This window comes from Anolis sagrei, chromosome 6 (genome assembly GCF_037176765.1).
Source record: "Anolis sagrei isolate rAnoSag1 chromosome 6, rAnoSag1.mat, whole genome shotgun sequence".
Taxonomy (NCBI): domain Eukaryota; kingdom Metazoa; phylum Chordata; class Lepidosauria; order Squamata; family Dactyloidae; genus Anolis; species Anolis sagrei.
The window spans coordinates 20897112-20917376 of record NC_090026.1 but is presented as its reverse complement, the minus strand read 5'-3'; the positions used below and the strand labels follow the sequence as shown (position 1 = coordinate 20917376).

At 41.0% G+C, this 20265-nt stretch overlaps 1 protein-coding gene across 3 annotated transcripts in view; it reads right to left on the bottom strand.

Moving 5' to 3' along the window:
* Positions 1-5548: 5548 nt before the first annotated feature.
* PPP6R1 (protein phosphatase 6 regulatory subunit 1) overlaps positions 5549-20265 on the bottom strand; it is a 54365-nt gene continuing 39648 nt past the window's right edge. The window contains exons 14-24 of one of the 3 annotated variants that reach the window (XM_060780461.2): positions 19706-19795; positions 18066-18163; positions 15930-15953; positions 14363-14420; positions 14126-14274; positions 13053-13198; positions 12073-12232; positions 11765-11847; positions 9988-10084; positions 9385-9504; positions 5549-8204 (exon numbers count right to left, since the gene is read on the bottom strand). In XM_060780461.2, coding sequence (XP_060636444.2) covers positions 8201-8204; positions 9385-9504; positions 9988-10084; positions 11765-11847; positions 12073-12232; positions 13053-13198; positions 14126-14274; positions 14363-14420; positions 15930-15953; positions 18066-18163; positions 19706-19795 — 1029 coding nt within the window. In that variant the 3' untranslated portion in view covers positions 5549-8200. Of the gene's footprint in view, positions 8205-9380; positions 9505-9987; positions 10085-11764; positions 11848-12072; positions 12233-13052; positions 13199-14125; positions 14275-14362; positions 14421-15929; positions 15954-18065; positions 18164-19705; positions 19796-20265 lie in introns of those variants that run through there. The other 2 variants (XM_060780463.2, XM_060780462.2) reach the window with 2 other exon arrangements.

Here is a 20265-nt window from a genome sequence, read left to right as displayed (position 1 = left end):
GCAATTGTGTTAGGAATGGCACACCAATGCAGCATTCCTCCACCTCTCCTCACCTCCATCAAGGAGGGAAATTGTGGTCAGTGTGAAGAATTATCATGTCAGCAACTGAATATGCCAATGAAAATGTAGCACCCAGATATTGTCAGGCTTCCATCAGTCTAGATCAGAGTTTCTCAAACTGTGCTCCTCCAGATGTTTTGGACTTCAGCTCCCATAATTCCTAACAGCTGGTAAACTAGCTGGGATTTCTGGGAGCTGAAGTCAAAACATCTGGAGGACCAAAGCTTGGTGGATGCAGAAAAGCCTGCTGCACAAGAACTGATGATATTCTAACACAGCATTTCTCAACCTGGGGGTTGGGACCCCTGGGGAGAGGTCACAAGGGGGTGTCAGAGGGGTCACCAAAGACCATCAAAAAAGCATAATCTATCAGTATTTAAGGAGTCACAGTGGTGCAACAGGTTAAACCTCTGAGTTGCTGTTGGTCATGGGAGTTCTGTGTGGGAAGTTTGTCCTAATTCTATCATTGGTGAGGTTCAGAATGCTCTTTGATTGTAGGTGAACTATAAATCCCAGCAACTCCAATTCCAAATGTCAAGGTCTATTCCCCCCAAACTCCACCAGTGTTCACATTTGAGCATATTGAATGTTTGTGCCAAGTTTGGTCCAGATCCATCATTGTTTGAGTCCACAATGCTCTTTGGATATAGGTGAACTATACATCCCAGCAACTACAACTCTCAAAAGACAAAACCAATCCCGCTCCCAACCCCACCACTATTCAAATTTGAGCATATTGGGTATTTGTCTCAGATTTGGTCCATCCTGCATATCAGGTATTTACATTACAATTCATAACAGTAGCAAAATTACAATTATGAAGTAGCAACACAAATAATTTTATGGTTGGGAGTCACCACAACATGAGGAACTGTATTAAGGGATCAAGGTTGAGAACCACTGTTCTAACAAGACAAGATAAACATTGAATGGGATCACCACTAGACAAATATAGGTGATGTATCTTCTTTCAGCTGGTATAGTTAAGGATACTGATAGTCTCAATCTCTAGCTGAGTGTATATAGCAAGCATGGGCAAACTTTGGCCCTCCAGGTATTTTAGATTTCCTACTGGTGTTAGAACTTGTGGGAGTTGAAGTCCAAAACATCTGGAGAGCCAAAGTTTGCCCATGCCTAGTCTATGGCTACTTCCCTTCCTTCCATCTGGCCAGTCACAATACTAGTTTCATCTGAAACTGTTTCCTTCTTTATCTACCTGTACTTGTTGTCATTGTTCTTTGAACTTGAATTTAAAACAGCTTCCTGACCTCCATTTGCCACAGTTGGCCAGGGGCAGTCTGGGTTAGCTCTTTGCCATCCCACTTTTCCGGATGCTTTTAAAATGTTGAAGTTTTCATCTCCTCCCATTTCTCCCTTTGTCCTTGGATAATCTGTTGTTGTGAACTGAATTCAAAAGGCAGAAAAGCTTAGCACTCTGTTAACTTAGCAGTGAAGTGATTGCCAGAATATGGTGGTTTAAATGTAATGAAATATTGTAATAGTTTAAACTGTGTGGTGTAGCAATGCAATGTGAGAGTTAAATGCACAGAGCTGTACTTGATTCCTAGAATGTAATTTGGAGTTTTCCAGTAATGTGTTTACATTCCACAGAAATCAGATAGTCATGTGGTTCCCTGCTTCCAGCGATGTACAGCTAAGAGAATGGACATGTTTTATTCTGCTCTTGTATATAGTGTAGATTGCAATAAAAGATAAGAGGTGCTCTGGGCTTTGGAGCTGACTAAGGTTGTACACTTCATTATTTGCTTTTGTGCCTTTGAGCAGATGCTCAGAGGTCAATAAATCAACACTGATGTGGGATGGGTTGTTGTTTATTTATACCCTGCATTCTCTCTCCACAAAGGAGACTCAAAGTGGCTCACAATAAAATCATTTAAACATAATTTTAAATATAATTTAAAATCCAAAAATATTGGATTGGTGGTTCCAGCAGGCCTTTGAAAATGATTAGCCCCAGGCTCTTCCCTGGCCATCACCAAGGACCCTGTTCTGCACGTTATCCACTTCCTTGTAAATCTGAATCTGACTTTTAAATGTTGTGATTCTTTTAATAGGATTGTTTATGTTTTATGTTTCATTTTTGTATGGTTTTTGTGTTGTTTGGAAATTGAATGTTTTGCCCTATGTTGGAAACCACCCTGAGTCCTCCCAGGGAGATAGGCCAGTATATAAATAAAGTTTTATTATAGTTTTATTTTGTATAATGTTAAAGCCAATTTTGATGCAAACCAAAATAAAAAAACACACCATATCATGGAGAAAGAAACACTTCCAATATTTATATTAAGGTAGTGGCAGACTTTATCAAATCCAAAATGTTAGGAAATGATTCCATCATCACTGGTTGAGTAAAGGAAAACCAGTTTGAGAGTATAGAAGGGCACAGGAAGCGGAAGTTGATTCAGCAGAAGCCACACAATCTGTACGAATCATTTCTTGAGCTGAAATGTGGCAGGAGACAGGGAAACTAGGTGATATTACATGGCTAGGTTCCTCCTAGTTGTTCCAAGGATAGTTAGGTAGACCAACCAACAATCAACAATAGAAGTTGGATCTTTTTAAACATATAAATCCTTGATATTAAAAAGTTTTCTATCCTTTTTGCAAAATATGTGCAGTGAAACGATTAAACTGAGTATCATCTCTCCTTATTATTTACCAGGGTACAAAGAAGGTTGAGAAGGCCCTGTCTCTTGTCTCCACCAATCGCATTTCTTCTTCATGGAAAAAATAAGACATCCCCTGAAAATAATACCTAGTGCATCTTTGGAATCCAAAATTAATATGACACTGTCTTATTTTTGGAGAAACAGGGTACTTGTAGTGTAAAAATATGAAACAACTATACGATATTTAAAATGAAGAACAATTTGAACCAACATAAACTTAGCAGTACTTCAATGGGAAGTGTGGACCTGCTTTTGGCAAGTTAATTAGGATTGTTGTTGTTGTGTGCCTTCAAGTTGTTTCAGACGTAGGGCAACCCTAAGTCTAAAATTTAGGGTGGGGCCTGGTAAATGACCTTGTGGGGCCAAATCTGGCCCGCGGGCCATAGTTTGGGGGCTCCTGAATCAGAGTGAGAATTCTTGATTAGAATTAGATTGAAGACTTTGGAACAGAGAGAAGTGTTCTTAAATATCAGTGTCTTGATATTTAAAGTGGGCGTGCATTTGTTTCATGATGAAAGGAAAATAGAAGCAAAGGGCAATGCCAAGTCGAGTCGCTCTTTTTTCATTATGGAAGCAATGCTGTGTGTAATTGGTACCTTCTTTTCTAAATTAAAGCAACAGGGAAGGGCTGCCAAAATGTTTTGTTCTATACCTTTGCATTATTAAAAGCTTCAGTATTTTAAAATGTATTTTCTTTTCCTTCTCCCCAACCTCAGAAGTGGCATTGGTTAATATCTCTTTACACATTATGAGCATGCTCAGGGTGCTGCATTCTTCTAGAGCAACCCTCTCTATGTGGTGACTTCGAAATATGTTGACAACATATCCATTATGTAGGCTAATAGCAGGGTCATTTGGGGATTATGAAGCAAACAGCCCAGCAACAATGCTGCATGTAATAGGCACCTTCTAGGTTTTTAGATTGTAACTGGGTTAGTTGCTTGAGTCCTAAGGAATATTTTATGGTAAATTTTAATTTGATGCTGTTAAAACTTTATGTTCTAATTCCATTTCTTTATTTAGCTCCTACAACAGGCCTGCACAACATATGATATGTGGGCCACATGCAGCCTGCATAGGCTTTTGGTGTGGCCTGCCGCAGACTTTACTTTAGTCTCTGCTCGCCCCGACCCTGTTGCCCCTCTCCATTGCTGCCCTCCAGGAGGGCCGAAGTTTTCCCATTGCTGATAGAGGTACACGTTTAGGCCCACTTGCACCAAGTTAGGTTCAGAACCATCATCAGTTGGGTTCAGAATGTGCTTTGATTTTTGGTGAACTACAGCTCCAATCCTCCAGGATCTGTGTACCAAGTTTGGTCTAGATCCATCATCTGTGGGAGGCACAGGTATCTTTGGATATTTTCCCACATACATAGATACATATGTGTGTGTGTGTATCTTCAGACAAACAAACAAAAAAGCAATGTGTTGTCAGTGGTTTTCATGGCCGGAATCACTGGGTTGTGGCATGGAAATTGAGGGGGAAAGCTGCCATGCCCACCCTTGGGAGAGAGAAAGAAAGAGAGGAATAAAAAAATGAAAGGGTACGAAAGGAAAACAGGAAGAAAGGGAGGAATGAAAAGAGAGAGGGAATTTTGGGTTAGCTCCTTATTCCTCCCAAGTTGTGCAGGCCTGTCCTACAATATATAACAAACTTTGGTTCCTTCACTATATTGGTTGTAAATTTTTGTGAGGGCAAGATGTTTGAATCTTATTTATTACACTGCTTGTGTCTTTCTGTATGTAACCATTACAAGTTCTTGATAATTTAGAAGAGCTGTATTTGCCAGGAGCCCTTTTCATCTTAAATACATTATGGATTCAAGAGGGAACAAAATCCTTTGTGGTGTCATTTCTATATACAATTTGCTGCTGCTACTACTGCTCCTCTTCCTCCCCCGCATCCTCCTCCTCCTCTTTCTAGATTGCATCAAAACATTTTAATACTAATGATTTAGGAACAGGTAGAAGTCTTCCAATCAAGTTGTGCACAGCCATCTCAATGGAGCCGTTGAACTTTTAGGACAGGGCTGATTTGTCAAATGTCACCATGTAATTTGTTGTTATCATTACATATACATACACATAGGGAGGTTGTCTCCATAAAACAGTGGTTCCCAACCTGTGATCCGCAAGAACTAAAATATGGTCCGCAGCCTCACAGTTACTACACCGTTACAACAAGAGCGACTGGTCTCAGAAAAACCTCTTATAGTGCCGAAGCTAATATGCTTTTCTGTGGGCGAGCAGATGGTGACTACTGGATGGCCTATGTTCTGTTATCAGGAACTAGAGCTGATGTGGATGTAATTTTCTGAATCAGCACCCCAAATAACCAAACCGATTTCTAAAGGTGAGCAAATACTGATTCGTAACCCTTTTGGTACTAATATTGGAGAGTGGTCCCTGGTTAAAAAAAGGTTGGGAACCACTGCCCTTAAATGTATAGACCCTTGACAGCTTATTATTTGGAGATGCTCAAAGCATACTGTTAGTTTTGGATGAAAAACTTGCTGAAATATGTTGAACTGCTCTTTTTTTCTGGTGCAGGAAACTACCCCCATTCTTTCCATGGTATTTTTGCTTCTGCTACCATTTTTGTTTTAAAACGTAATGCCCAAAAATACATTTGCTTCATTAACAGAGGTAAACCTGTACAAGAAAGTTATAAGAAAACATACACCTCTTTCTCCAGCATATGTAGAGAAGTCCTGAGAATAACAATGAACTATAAAATCCAACGAAAAAGAGAGTGGGACGGAAGCTTTTGCACAAAAGAAAAAGGAGAAGAACCAGCAATGGCCATAGAATCTCTTTATTCAAACAGAACACACACGTACACACACACAGGGAAAAAGAAAAAAAATAATGATAACAAACATGGCATGACGCAGACAACGCGAAAGGCCACTTTTGTCCTTTGTGGTTTAAGAGCTTCAAGAAATATTGCCACTTATATTTTGGGGGGGCTGAGTGGGAGACACAGGAGAGGTTACACGTCTACTGACCACCTGCAAATAAAGAGGCAAGGTAGGAGGGAGGGATGTGGACCACAACCTCTCTTCCTACCACCTTGGATGTGAACTCCGCAAACCCTAGAACAAGTTGTTCCACCCATCTCCCACATTCCAAGGTTCACAGGCACTGGGATTCCTTACCCCCCACATCTCAAGGAGTTCTCAAGTGAACCGTTCCAATACTCTTGTCCCAATTCTCAATTCAGAGGCAAGGATGAGGCAGTGATTCTGTGATGTTGTTTTTAAAGACTACAAAAAGGAGCTACGGAAAGCCCAAACACATCATCAGCTTGGAGAATGAGGTAAGAAAAGAAAAAGGCGGTTGGGCTTGTAATGGGGAATTCAATTTCTAGGAGCCTCATGACAAGCGTAGAATCTGTGGTAACAACAGACAGGGCTGGAATGAGAGCTCCTTGCCTTTGAAAAAGGGTATATGGGAAACTTGAGTTCGGATCTTGCATCTCATTTCGGAAATGGAGTCCTAGAGTAGAGTCTGTTTTTTAATTAATTGCTCCCATTAATTATACTCACACCACCCAAGCAGATTCAGGGATCAATGGGAGAGGCGGAGAAAAGGGATAACACTGAGGTTATATTTCTGGAATATGCTACCAGCACTAAAAAAGGACCCTCCCGCATTTTCTCCAATACTGTTCCCCAAAGAAGGAAGCCTTCCTGTTTCTGAAGTTCCTCAAGAGGAAAGAAGTCTTATTTTAAATAAAGTTGCCACGGGAGGGACAGTGTAAGTAGGGAAAATTCCAGCTCCCACAGAACATTTGTTTGTTTACGGATAGCTGGCGTCAACAAAGCTGGAGAATATCAGCTTGCAGTGACACAGCAGCAATACAGGAGGACAGGACTCCCCATCAACTCCCGCGAGAAATTGGTGGGCTCTTCGAAATTAGTCATACTGCTGGGGTTAAGGACCATTTACACCATCAACTGCCATCTATATCATTTGTAAAACAAAATAGGGTCTCCTCCCACAGGCTTTCACAAAATATCAATGTCAAGAGAGAGAATGAGAAAATGGGCTATTGTGCTTCTCTCCACTTCTACCCCAATGCAGCTGATGCATAGATCTGTGGGAAAAAGTGGACTTACTGAGCCCTTTAACAAGTAAGCAAAACAACCAACGCAGGGCGAAAGAGAATGGATGGGGAGGCTGAACCCACTGGAAAGAGAATGGGATGGAACTAAGCTTAAATCCCAATCAGTTAATGAATGCTGGGAAAAGGGAGAATCAAAATGACAACAATTTTAGGAAGGTTGATTCAGATTTCACACTGGCGTACATACAAATCACTCCTTAAAAAAAATCCCACCGAGTGGATTGTACAACTTAGGAAGTTACTGTTTTGGACTACAATGCTGACAATCCACCAACTGGCAAGGCTGGCAGATTTTGAGAGCTATATTCCAACAAAGTGGCCTTTCCAAGCTATTGGCTGAAATCCACCAAATAGGGGGAAGCTCCAGGGGTGGGGAGAAGCAACCATTTTCATCCAGCACCCTCAGAAGGCTTGCTCTGCCTTTGCTCTCCCAGCCTCCACTGTTCTCTTAAGAGAGCAGTTCCACAGAATCGTGGGGACTGAGTGTGAGCACAGAAATTTGGGGATGGGAAATTTCACATGAGCCCTGTATCTATCATACAATCTCCGAATCCTTTGCTTCTCTCTCAACCCTTGCAGCTTGAGGTAGCAGTCCTCAATGCAGCACATTTTCAACCTGTGAAGCAAAGCCCCATCTTCCTTACCCTGTGTAATGCTTCTGGTTGACCTCCATCTGCCTCCCTGTGGACAACTTTGGGAAGCAGATGATGGGGGAAGGGAAGGTGGAGAGGAAAGATGTGGCAGGTTTGTGCTTGCAGGTGGGGCACTCAATGGTTGAAAGAGAGAGACAGAGGGATATGTTGCTTGATGGGTTTTCTCCCTGCCCCACTCACTGATATCCCATCAGATCTCTGGTATAATTCAAGCATCGTTTTTAATTGTATCAAAACAAACAGGTTTGCTCAGTGCAGCAGCAGTTTGGAGGGAGAGGGATGTTGAGAAAGAGGCATTGTGCCACAGGAGGGAAAGAGAGAAAGAGAAAGACTCTGACCGAGAATGCCCCTCCCTTCCCCAGCGGAGTGTTTCTGGGGTTCACCAACTACAATGCCACAAGGAGGAAGATGCTGTTGCCCTTGTACACACATCCATTTTTGTTTCTCAGGTGCTTGTTGGTACCAGGTCCTGATTTCTTCAGTAATTGCTTGGGTGGGATAGGGAGAGAAACCGGGCCTTTCGTCGCCCCTTGCTGCTTTCTCTTCGTGCCCCCCCACCTGCCCACAGGGATGAAGGCACCGAAAGGATGGGGACCGTCCCTGGCAAAATGGACTTGATTGAGCAAGCAGCCGTGGTCCTTCCCCAGTGACGAGACCCACTGAGTAGCTTTATCTGAGGAAGGAGAAGGACACAGAGAGAGCATTACCTATTTTGCCTATAGCTCAGGCATGCTGTCAGAAATATTACAAATTAACTAGGTATTTTAAATTACAAAAACGTGAGTCAAGCACTGAAAGGGTTAAATGGATGCAATGACTCAACAAAAGCTGTAGATCTATATAAGTTCTGAGGTAAGCCTCAGTGGGAGAAAGGCCTCAATCTGTGAGAAGGCCTCACAATGTGAGGTAGGCCTTAGTCTCTGAGAGGTCTCACAGTGTGAGGTAAGCCTTAGTCTGCGAGAGAAGGCCTCACAGTGTGAGGAAGGCCTTAGTCTGTGAGAGAAGCCTCTGTGTGAGGTAGGCCTTAATCTGTGAGAAGCCCTCACAATGTGAGGTAGGCCTTAGTCTCTGAGAGGTCTCACAGTGTGAGGTAAGCCTTAGTCTGAGAGAGAAGCCTCTGTGTGAGGTAGGCCTTAATCTGTGAGAAGGCCTGGTGTGAGAAGTTTTGGTGAGAGGAAGCCCCACGTTGAAGGCCTTGTGTGTCAAGCTGTGTAAAAAGCTACTGTGTGAAGCTCCTGTGTAATAAATTTTGGTGTCAAGGGAGGCTCTGTAATATGAAGTTGTTTATCTGCATGAGAAAGAAGCCCAGCGTGGAAGCAACAAAGGAAGCATAAAGAACTTTATTTGTATTATAGAAACCTTGTTCTTGTAAACAGTATAACCATATTATTTTACTACAAAAGAAAAGCTTCCTATGGAAGAGATAACATTTGTCTGTGTGTTTTTGTTTTTTATTATCACTTTGGACTACTGGTGCTGGGTCACACTGCTGCTAATAAGCTACTCTGCTGTACATTTATAAGGAGGGTCTTTTGTTAATAAGTCCAGTCACCCAACATAAAATTCAGCCCTCCAGGCATTTTGGACTTAACAGCCGGTAGGGAGTTGAAGTCCAAAATGCCTCGAGGGCCAAAGTTTGCCCATGCCTGAGCTATAGCTTATACAACATGCAAGTACAATGTGTGAGTATGACACATTCATAAAGTAAAGCCTGCTGTGTAATTTGAGGGATCATCTGAGGACCACCCAAAAATCTCCTCCTGGACAGCTTCTTTCCTGAGAAGGCAGACATCCCTCACAAATCCTATCAATTCCCCTTTCTCTATCTCCTTTACCTGCTCCTATTTACTTACCTGGCCGTCGGTTGCTGCTGCTGTTCTGTCTGTGGGGAGCTGAGCTCAGGTTGTAGAGTCTCTGTCGTCCCCTGAAGTGGTTGGGCGGCATCGGAGGTAGTTGGGGGAGGTTCTACTGTGCTGCAGAAGGGGGAGGAAACACATGTAAGAGGTTATACAGGAGTTGCAATGTTCTCCTAGTCATATATACAAATGCTAGCAATACTTAGTGATCCCGATACTTCACTCTCCCTTTTTCATACTGAATCATTTTGTAAATTGCAGCAAAGAAGCTGTATTTCTTCCACAGAAGCGCATGACTCTTAATGGTGATTGTGTGAGAGAGAATGGACCACAAATTAGAGGCCTGCCCGCAGTACTAGCAATCCCTGTTTTCTTTGCAAAACTGGGAAGGAGACCCAAAGAATAATTGAAAGTATAAATGTGTGCAGACAAATACCCACAATCAGCACTTTGTTATTTTTCTCAGATTCCTGTCTGTTATCGAAGGGGTTTGCCAATGCTAATATGATTTTTTTACCTTAAAATTATTTAACCATTCTTTTCAACTTTTCAGAACTAAAACCAGCCAGCGGCATCCCAGATCACACCTGGTAATCTTACCTGGCTACTGTTTTCATGGTGGAGGGATTTGGTGGATCACTTCCTTCTGGGGGGCCTGTGTCTGGAGTAGGAAGATCCTGTTGAACACTAGAAGCTGCTGTTAGAGGCAGAAGGAAAAACAGGGGTAAGACAACAGGAAGTAAAAAAAATCTACCCCTAGTAAGGGAAATTCACTCCTGAAAGAGTTATCACATGGGGAAAAGTCTCTCCATTGAAGCTTTCTCACCAATCCTTGTTTCCACGAGAAGTCAAATTTTTCAAAATTCAATTATTACAGGGACAGAGAGTGAGGTGAAATTTTCTGAACAGGTACACAGACAGCAAAACAAACACCACAAGGGGATTTAACTCTTCCCTATGCTATCTAAAGCTAATTTATGGTAAATATATATTTTGGCGGGCGTTGCACTTTAAAAATGTACCTGTTTCAATTTACATAGAAATTCAACTTAAGAACCTTTCATGTTTGTAACTTGGGGGCTGATTGTATATGCCTGCAGTTTCTCAAGCATCCTTCCCCATTCATAGAAACTAGACAAGCAGAAATATGCACAAAGTCCATTCTTGGCAGGCAGGCTGTTGTGCTAATAGAGGTTACAACAGTGCCTCAGATATTTGTGATACCATGTGATGTTCCCATTAAAGTTATTTCCCACACAGACCAGCATAGAGAACTGTATTGGCTGAAACACATTTTTTAACCTACATGGTTTGTGTCCAAGTTACCTACAGGACTGCCTTCTCCCAAATAGTCACAAAAACTTAGGTTCTCTGTGAGGGCGGCTACTCCAGCCTGCCAGAACTTGATTGGCGATTGTCACCCAGAGGACCTTTTCATCAGCCGCCCCAAGACTGTGGAACAACTTGCCAGAAGAGCTCTGAAGACACACCTGAAGATTTATCTCTTCTGGAAAGTCTACCTAGCCAGTTTTAATTATGAATTTTAAATGCATGTCTCGTGACCGCTATATCATTGTTCTGTGTGTTTTAATACATGTATTTTGTAGAAACACATTTAATGTATTTTGTAGAAACACGTTAAATGATTATGTGTTTTTAGCTATGTTGTAACCTGCCTTGAGCCACAAGGAGAGGCGAGTAAAGAAATAAAACTATTACTGTTGTTGTTGGCTGAAATGCACATAACACAACACAGGAAAATGCACATAACACAACGCAAAGCAAACCTAGTTTTATTGGTACATGTTCATAGCTAAGGCTTTTTAATTCACTAGTAGAAGTATGAGTAGAAGTATGTCGCTCCATCCCTGAAAATACAGCACAGATCACAAAGGAAGAATTTTTGCACAAGCCCATGCCCTGCCCTCTCTAATCTGGTCATGCCCACCATATTCCTGGTTACTGGTTAAGGTTGGTTTGATATACTTTTATGATTTTTTATAATAAGCTGTTTTTAATTGTTTTAATTAGATATTTGTGTTATGTTATATGTTATGTTGTTATTAAATGTGTTTTAGCTGGTGAATTTTGTTGCATGCTCTGGGCTTAGTCCCCATGTAAGCCATGCTGATTCCCTTTAGGGAGATGGTGGTGTGGTATAAAAATGAAGTTGCTGTTGTTGTTTGTTGTTGTTATTATTATTAAGTCCGATAAGCTGCTTAGCAAGTGTTACTTGACTTGCTACAAGGCAAACAATTCAAGGGACATACAGTGACAACTTGTTAAGGATTATATACAAGGGGTGCTACAGAGGAAACTGGTGTTTTTTCTCCTGGATGCAGTCATGCTGTTTCAGAAGAACAAGAGCACTACTCACTTCCTTCTGGGGATACATTGCTTTGCGTCGCTTCCTGAGCGGGATCGGCAGGGGAATCAGCGCTCGTAAGTGCTTTGGAGGGACTAGAAGGGTAAAGATATAAAATAATAAGAGAGAGAAAAAAATTAACAAATCCCAACATAATCCCTTCCTTGCTGTCCTAAAACCATTAATTTCTATATTGGTCCTCTTGAATCAGATCCAAATGTTTATTCAATGGTTCATCATCCCATCAACTCCACCTCCCAGTTCCTCTACCAAATATTCTTAAGCAGATCTTAAACAGATTACATGTGGGAAGGCTTCACCTCTCTTGTGTTGGGGGCTCTGTAAATGAGGCCCAGTTTTCATCTGTGGTTGTGTGGGAGGTCTCTGAGCTGGACTTGTCCCACACTGCTGCTCCTGTGTCTGCTGCTACAGGTTGTGATCCCGAGGAAGGATCGGAGGAGCTGTCTGCCCAGCCGTGATCTAAGAAATAACAGTTTTATACAGATGTTGAGCTGTAACTACGACTGAAATCTATCTATCTTATCTATTTTTTTTATTTACAGCATTACGGATCACAGAACACATACACAGCAAACATTCAATGCCATTAAACAGACAGGACAGACAACAGATAGAGGTATTATGTCTGCAATTTTTCCCAACTTCAGCTTCCTGGAGGTTGTGCTCGATTCTGGCCACAGAGGGGTGCTGTCACTCCATCCTCTATAACGAAAAGCCTTGATCACAGACTTCCTCCTTCCTTTGATCGCTGGCAATTTCTAGTATTTCTTTTATGGTGCTCTAAAATACCTCCCAGCTGAAGCGATGACTAATTTCTCTACTCACAGCTCACATGTTTTTGAACTGCTTAGGTGGACAGCAAGCTTGGCTGAAGGTCAAACTCTCACCCCAACCCGGGCTTCGAACTGCCAACCTTTCAATTTGTAAGATCTATTGCTGTTGGTGATTAACCAGTTGTGCTAAAGCCCAGCCAGCTGTGCTAAAGCAAGTGGAATAACTCCCTAGTAGTTAAGGGTTGATCATTACATGTTGTTCCAGCCTTGGGGAGAAAGCATCTGTCGATCATGCCTAATGTAGCCCAGCCAGTTAAGCCACATAGAACTTGGAGAAAATTCTATCCTTTGTGTCACACTCATAACCATTTACTCCACAACTGATCTGCTGTGTTGGATTGACCTGTTCAGAAGTACTGCCAAGTCAGTATACTTGCAACGAAGCCTGCATTTCACCATATACAATCTTTTTCTTCTACTTATCCAAATCCCTACACAGTGCTCACCTTCTAACGTTCTCTCTAGCTCTGTTTGTTCGCCACAGCCATTGCTGACATGGATGGCACCTCCATCTCCCCCGCCAGGATCTTCCTCGCCCCCTTCTCCTTCTTCTGAGTCTTCGCTGTCCTCACTATCTGTACTGCCAAGGCTTCTGCAAAGGGGTTGGAGAGAGAGAAAAGAATTGGGATATTTTAGATATTCATATGCCATTTTCCCCTATAGTCTGAGTATGCTGTCCTTCTTGGGAGTTTCTATCTATAGAGGCAAGGCAAAAAGAAGAGGAGAAATGAATAGAATGCACTGCAAGGAAGATGATCAAAAGTTGCACTAATGACACAGGCATAATAATAATAATAATAATAATAATAATAATAATAATAATAATAATATTTTTTATTTGTACCCCGCTACCATCTCCCCAAGTGTCTCGGTGCGGCTTACATGAGGCCAAGCCCACAATACATCAATAAATAAAACATCAATAAAACAATCAATACAATACAATTCATATAAATCACATAAACAAAAATAGGCAATAAACAATCAACAGTGACATACAAGCATTTAAAAACCAACAGCCGAGCCAAATGTAATAAATTAAAATTAAAAATTAAAAATGACATCAATGAGATATCAAAAATAATGCTTATAAAAGTCTGCCACTACAGGCAAGAGGGTAGTGTAGTGCAGTGTAGTATTTATCATGTTGGACTAAGATTTGGGAAATCTAGTCTGAAATCCCTATTCAGTCATAAAAACTACAGGGTGGTCTTGCACGAGTCATTCTTTCTCAACCAAATCCATCTCATATGGCTACAGTAAAAATGAAATAAGGAAAGTGTTGAATGCCACTCTGGAAAATGCAGCACAAGTCTGACAAATAAACAAACATGCACGATTTCAAGATGAGGGGATAAATAAGAGTGCTTAGATTATTTAGAAAAAGAACAACACTGCACTGTTTGAAACAAGCAACAGAAAAAGGCAACATGCGCCTTGATAGAGCAAACATGATCCTTAGCCTGTTTGATGGACCCAAAAGGTGCCTTCAGGCCTAGTACATAGCATCCTTCCTCACCTGACAGCTGTTGCCTGGACCAAGCCAGAAGAGACAGCAGCCTCCTTCTCCTGCCAGATGTCCTCCCCGTCAGAACCATCAGCCTCTTCGTCATCATCAAACTGTTGGATCCGCTCTTTGTAGCAGATATCAAAAAGGTTGGAGTTGGGCTATGAGGGAAAAGGAGGAAGGAAGTAGTTGAAATTGTAGGCCAAGTTCAAAGGAAGGAAGAGGCAGCTCTGGAAAAATGACACTTACACTGTCATCATCTGCATTCAAGGAAAAGGTGATGTTGGCCGTCTTGTCGAAGGGGGCACTGAAACAAAACAATGAGACCCAAGATTAAAGTTGGAAATCTCATATGTGTTATCTCATATGGGACAGCAGCAAGGTGTAGTTTGGAAAGAGGGATCCACAAAGCTTGATGTGGTGGAAAGGTATTTTGTTTGGGTTTGGATTTAATGATTAATGATTTAATTCTTCTGCAGCATTTGAGAGAACAGGTTTAAAGCACTTCCCCTCAAAATAATGGTCAGTAAAATCATATCTTCAATGCAGACGAAGGGAAAGCAAGGCAGAAACAGCTGCTAGTCTAAGGCTCCACAGCAAAAGAGTTCATAGAAGGGAAGGTTTCCAAGTTGTGGCTCTATCTTATCTACAATGTTATATTTCCTCTTCCTCAAGCCATGCAAACAAAAAACAAACAAAATCCCTCAAATTCATGCTTCTGCCTCCTTGGGTCAGGGCTCCCTGGTTTTCATATGGTTTGCCATAAACCCCTTCCCAAATGAGGGGGCAAGGCTTGCAGATCTCTTCCCTGTTCCCAGAAAGGAATCACCCATCCACAGGGACAGGGCTTTGTCAGTGGTGAGCCAAGAATCTATGAATTCCATTATTCTCCAAAATCAGTATGACTCCATTAATTTTGTTTTTATTAAAGTCTCTTGATATATTTGTGGCCCCCTGGTGGCGCAGCAGGTTAAACTGCTGAGCTGCTGAACTTGCTGGCCAAAAGATCAGTGGTTCGAATCCACAGAACAGGGTGAGCTCCCACTGTTAGGCCCAGTTTCTGCCAACCTAGCAATTCAAAAACATGCAAATGTGACTAAATCAATAGTCACATTTGGCAAGAAGGTAACAGCGCTCCAGGCAGTCATGCTGGACACATGACCCTGGAGGTGTCTATGTACAACACCGGCTCTTTGGCTTAGAAATGGAGATGACAACCAACCTCCAGAGTTGGACATGTCTAGACTTAATGTCAGAGGAAACATTTACCTTTACTAATATATTTGTATTTCAATCTGCATTTAATAATTGCTGTAACTTGGATTAAGCAATGCTGTGCATTTTTACAAAAGAGTTGGTTATATTTTATTATTCAACTGCATCCTATATTATAATGGCTATTATATCCCCCAAATCAGTTCAATGTTTTTAAAACGAATAATTAAATCTAGTTTATATTAAGGTAGAAAGCTTTATAAAAATAAATAAATAAATAAATAAAATGCAACAAAACCGATTTATATACAGACATAATCGGCTGAGCCAACACACAAATTCTAGCAAGTCAGACTACTGATCAACTCTTCTGGCAAACTGTGTTTTATGCTGGGCAACTAATCACACTTTAACATATAGTCAAGAGTAAGTCTCAGTGTGATTTTGCACAAAATATATTTGGGCTTTCACTTTTAGCTTAATCCACCTGGGTGATGTATTTCATGATGGGAAAAAGGGAGGCAAAATTGCCGACACTCATAGATGGAGAAGATGCATATAGACCGATGCCCACCATGGCATGAAAAGAGCACAGCATTACCTTTTCAGCTGTCGGAAGTGAGCGCTGCAGGGCAGACAAGCACAGAGAGATAGAGAAAGAGAGAGAGAGAGGCAGACACATGAAATTAGGGGGGCTGGGGAAAGAGATTGTTCTTGCGGGAGGGATGAAGAATTACTAATAAGGTTCCAGGCTCCCTCTCTTTTGAACTAGTTCTGTCTTCCAAAGGAGGAGATTCAAACGGAAGCTGCCTCAATAAGAACAAAAATTTGGAAAAGCATGAACCGCTGGTCAGTATTTGCAGAGAAAATTAATTACTTAGATGATTGAGGGAATCATCTCAATTCGCATCTGACACAATAAATAAATACTTAAATGACAAAAGGGATCCAGGAATCAAAGGGCTCATCCTTGCCAAATGAGACTATTGATTTAGAATGAATTGAGGAAGACACTGGGAGCCAGATTCTTTGGGGTGGAACCTGGCCTTAGGCCAATCCCTTAATGACTTCCACATCCTTCATTCTCTATTTGTGGGTTTCCTGAGAGCATTTGATTTACAACCAGAATGCTGGAGATTTATTGCCTTGTCACCCAGTAGGGCTCCTTTTCAAGTTCATATATGCCATAATTTCCACTGGAGGACCCCACAAATCTGCCGTCTATGTTGGAAATAGCAACCTTTCAAACCTTCACTATTTGTATATATTTGCTAACCTGTATTGTATTTATATATTGATTTGCTAGTTTGACTGATCTCTTTGGAGTGGGAGGGGCTACAGACATGCGACTGTACTGAGCATGTTCAGACTCAAGACTCCATTTTGTTATCAGTATGTTTTTTGGACTTCAATGTTAGCAGTTTGCTTTAGACCTCAATGGAGGTGGATACAGTATGATTTTGGACTTCAACGGAAACAGATGTCATTTGGACATATGAAGGATCCGTTTACTATATATTTGCTTTGAGAACTTGTGAGTACAGTTATATAGTTTGGAGTTTTATAAGATGTATACTTAAAGAGTTTGGACTATTGATTAAGAATGATACCCTGTGTTCCCAACACAGAGAAACTACATCCTATCTATAACTGAATGTTAATATGAAATGTGCCTGTATGGTGAATTAATACAAGCTGTTTGTGAGTAAACAAGATATGTTACTTTTTAAAGAATACCTTGTTTTTTGTCTCTGAGTGTATACTGTAAACTAAGAGGTTTCAAGAGAGAGTATATGTTTTGGGCAACTGCAATTTCAACTTCAAGGAAACATTTCAAAACTCTGCTAGCTAAGTATATTTTTTGTGCAATGGCATGTCTTTGTTCCTGCCAGTTCAAAGACATGGTTTATCAGTTTTTAACAGTTGAATTACCTGTATGCGGTTACATGAATGTTTGTGGTTTTCAAAAGGTGGTCTCCACATGTTCATGGAGATCCATATTTGCCAAAGGATATGACATTTTTCCTTTTCAAAAAGGTTATGAATGCCATTTTCCCCAAAACTCTATGAGAAAACAAGCAATGCTGACCATCAGTGTTCACTCAGATTGTACCTGCCCCAAGATTCTAGTTTATAACTTTCAACAACCAGAAACAATATGGCCAATGGCAGACTGTAATGAAAGTTGTAGGTCAAAGTATCAGACAGGCCCTAAGATAAGAAAAGGCTGACCTAGCATCTCCTGTAGATTACTGGTTGGGACAAGTGGAAGTAGATCTTAAATATCTTTCATTTTTTCCAGACCTGCATAGTGTATCTTGTTACTCTAGGTGGGTGTGCTGTCTGCAACCCACATACAAATTATTTGTACTACAAATCTGCAAAAAACTATTGAAAAAAAAACCCAATTCTTGCAAGCAAATTCACAACTGAGTTGCAAGAACTGAACCTACATAGGAGAAGACCAGCAGAGGGCAAGCAGGTATTCCTTCACTGTAAATCCAAGCAGGTGCAAACCTATATATGGAACTTCAGATAAATATTGACTTTCCCTCTCCTGATTCTTGTGAAAAGATGATTCCTTCCTGAAATATTCAGAATCTCCCCTGCTTTGCTATTATATGCAAAGGAGGGAAGTTTTATTCTCAGTCAGTGAGCATAGAACAGGCCAGAAAAGGTAAGACAATACAAAAGCATGACACAAAAAGAAGAAAAGAAGGAAGTGTTCACCACTAACTTCACATTCTCTTCCTGCTCGCCAAATTCCTCATCATTAAAGCCAAAGTGATCAATAAATGCTGAAGTCATCTGCTGCAACTGATAATCCACAAAGGCCTATATAAGAAAGGAAAGGAGACAAGGATAAAGGTGAATCACAGTGCAACTGGGCATAGGGAGGGCAGACAATATCTACATAAGCCTACCTAACTCTCATGAAAGAAAACCAGTAAGTCTATAAAATGTTGTTTCCCAGAAGATATTCTTTCCCATTTCCTAATCCAAATTTACAAAATGAATCCCACTGAATTCAACTTGATTCACATTTGTCTTAGCTGAATAGCATCTGATTGGGTTACTCATTTATTTTATATCCTTATAACTCATTTTGCCTGTGTGAAATATACAAAACAATGCAAAAGGAAAATCAAAGAAAACTTAAGAGTGAAAGCTGGAAAAAAAGGAAATATCAGGATTTCATAACCAGTGCCTCAAAACAGGGTGGACAGAAATGTTGCCACCTCTATAGTGACAAAAACAGGTTACAGCCAGTGGTTCTCAACCTGTGGATCCCCGTGTGTTTTGGTCTACAACTCCCAGAAATCCTAGCCAGTGTACCAGCTGTTAAGATTTCTGGGAGTTGAAGGCCAAAACATCTGGGGACCCTCAGGTTGAGAACCACTCAAACATATTTCACTTATAGCATAGGTGAAATTACCTCTGGAGTGAAAGAAGCCTTTTGTTGAGAGAACAAGGATTCTACATAACCACAAGCTATCTAAAGAACATTGAATACACCCACAAATATTAGTTGTTATGAATGCTATGGAATCCTGTTTCCATGTAAAATAACTTCTAAGCCTCACTAATGTAGTATGAATTTATACTTACTTTAATTCAACAATTTAAGCATTGGTTGGTGCAAAGACAAAAAGGGATAAAGAAGGGGAGCCAGGAGGACATTGCCATCTTGTCCCCTGTGACATCAGCGCGCCCCCACCAGCACCAACGGCCACTCTGGGGCCAGAATAAAGAAGGGGAGCCAGGAGGACATTGCCATCTTGTCCCCTGTGACATCAGCGCCCTTCCCCCAGCACCAACGGCCACTCTGGGGCCAGAATAAAGAAGGGGAGCCAGGAGGACATTGCCATCTTGTCCCCTGTGACATCAGCGCCCCTCCCCCAGCACCAACGGCTACTCTGGGGCCAGAATTGTTTTTATACTATGTCTTGAATTTTGTTGTTCCTATGTTGTACACCGCTGTGAGTCGCCCCTGGGCTGAGAACAGCGGTATATAAGCAAAGTAAATAAATAAATAAATACTCTGCCCAATAAGAATGCATAGTTTTTGATTATTTTAATTCATATTTCAATTGATTTAGATATGTTATGTATTGCTTTTATATGTATGTTCAGCACTGAATTTTTGCCATTTATTATGTTGTACACCACTTTGAGTCCCCCATAGGGATGAGGAAAGTGGTATAGAAATGCAATAAATAAATAAATAAATAAATAAATAAATAAATGTGATTTGGGTCAGGCACCATCAGGCCTACCCAGAGCTTTAAAATGTTCTATGTTCCTAAAGTAATTGAAAACATGTGCATAGCTCCAACCCCTTGCATCCAATAGTCCTAAATATGGCTACACACTTGCCTGCTGTAGGACAGCCTCCTGAGGGAAGCTGAACTCCTTGAGGTCATTCTCTTCATCGTCACTTGATGAATGGAGGTTGTGCATGTTAACCTGAAAGAAATGAAAATCAAAATTTGCCAGAACTCTATGGTAGTGGACTGTATGTGGAGTGGAACACCACAAGATTAAAGCTAATACCACCTATTCTCTATTCTTGCTTTCTTCAACTTGGATCTCTCCAGAAATGTTGCCTATCGAGGTCTTCAGCTGGGAAAGGCTGCCCTAAAGGCCAATTCCACAGCTCCTGTCAGAGTTATCAAGCTCATAAAAATGGCAATCTGAACTCCTATTTCTCCTCCCCATTCTGCTCTCGCTTTCATTAACCTGACCCTAATCCTAACCCTAACCCCATAAAAACTTGTTTTCACAAAGATGCTGGTAAAACATTGAGTCCCACTGGCATAAACCTCTCCATTTTGGTGAATGTTTTGGTTGAAACATGTAAGAAATATTACATATTAACTAGGTATTTTTAATTACACAAATGTGAGTCAAGCACTGAAAGGGTTAAATGGATGCAA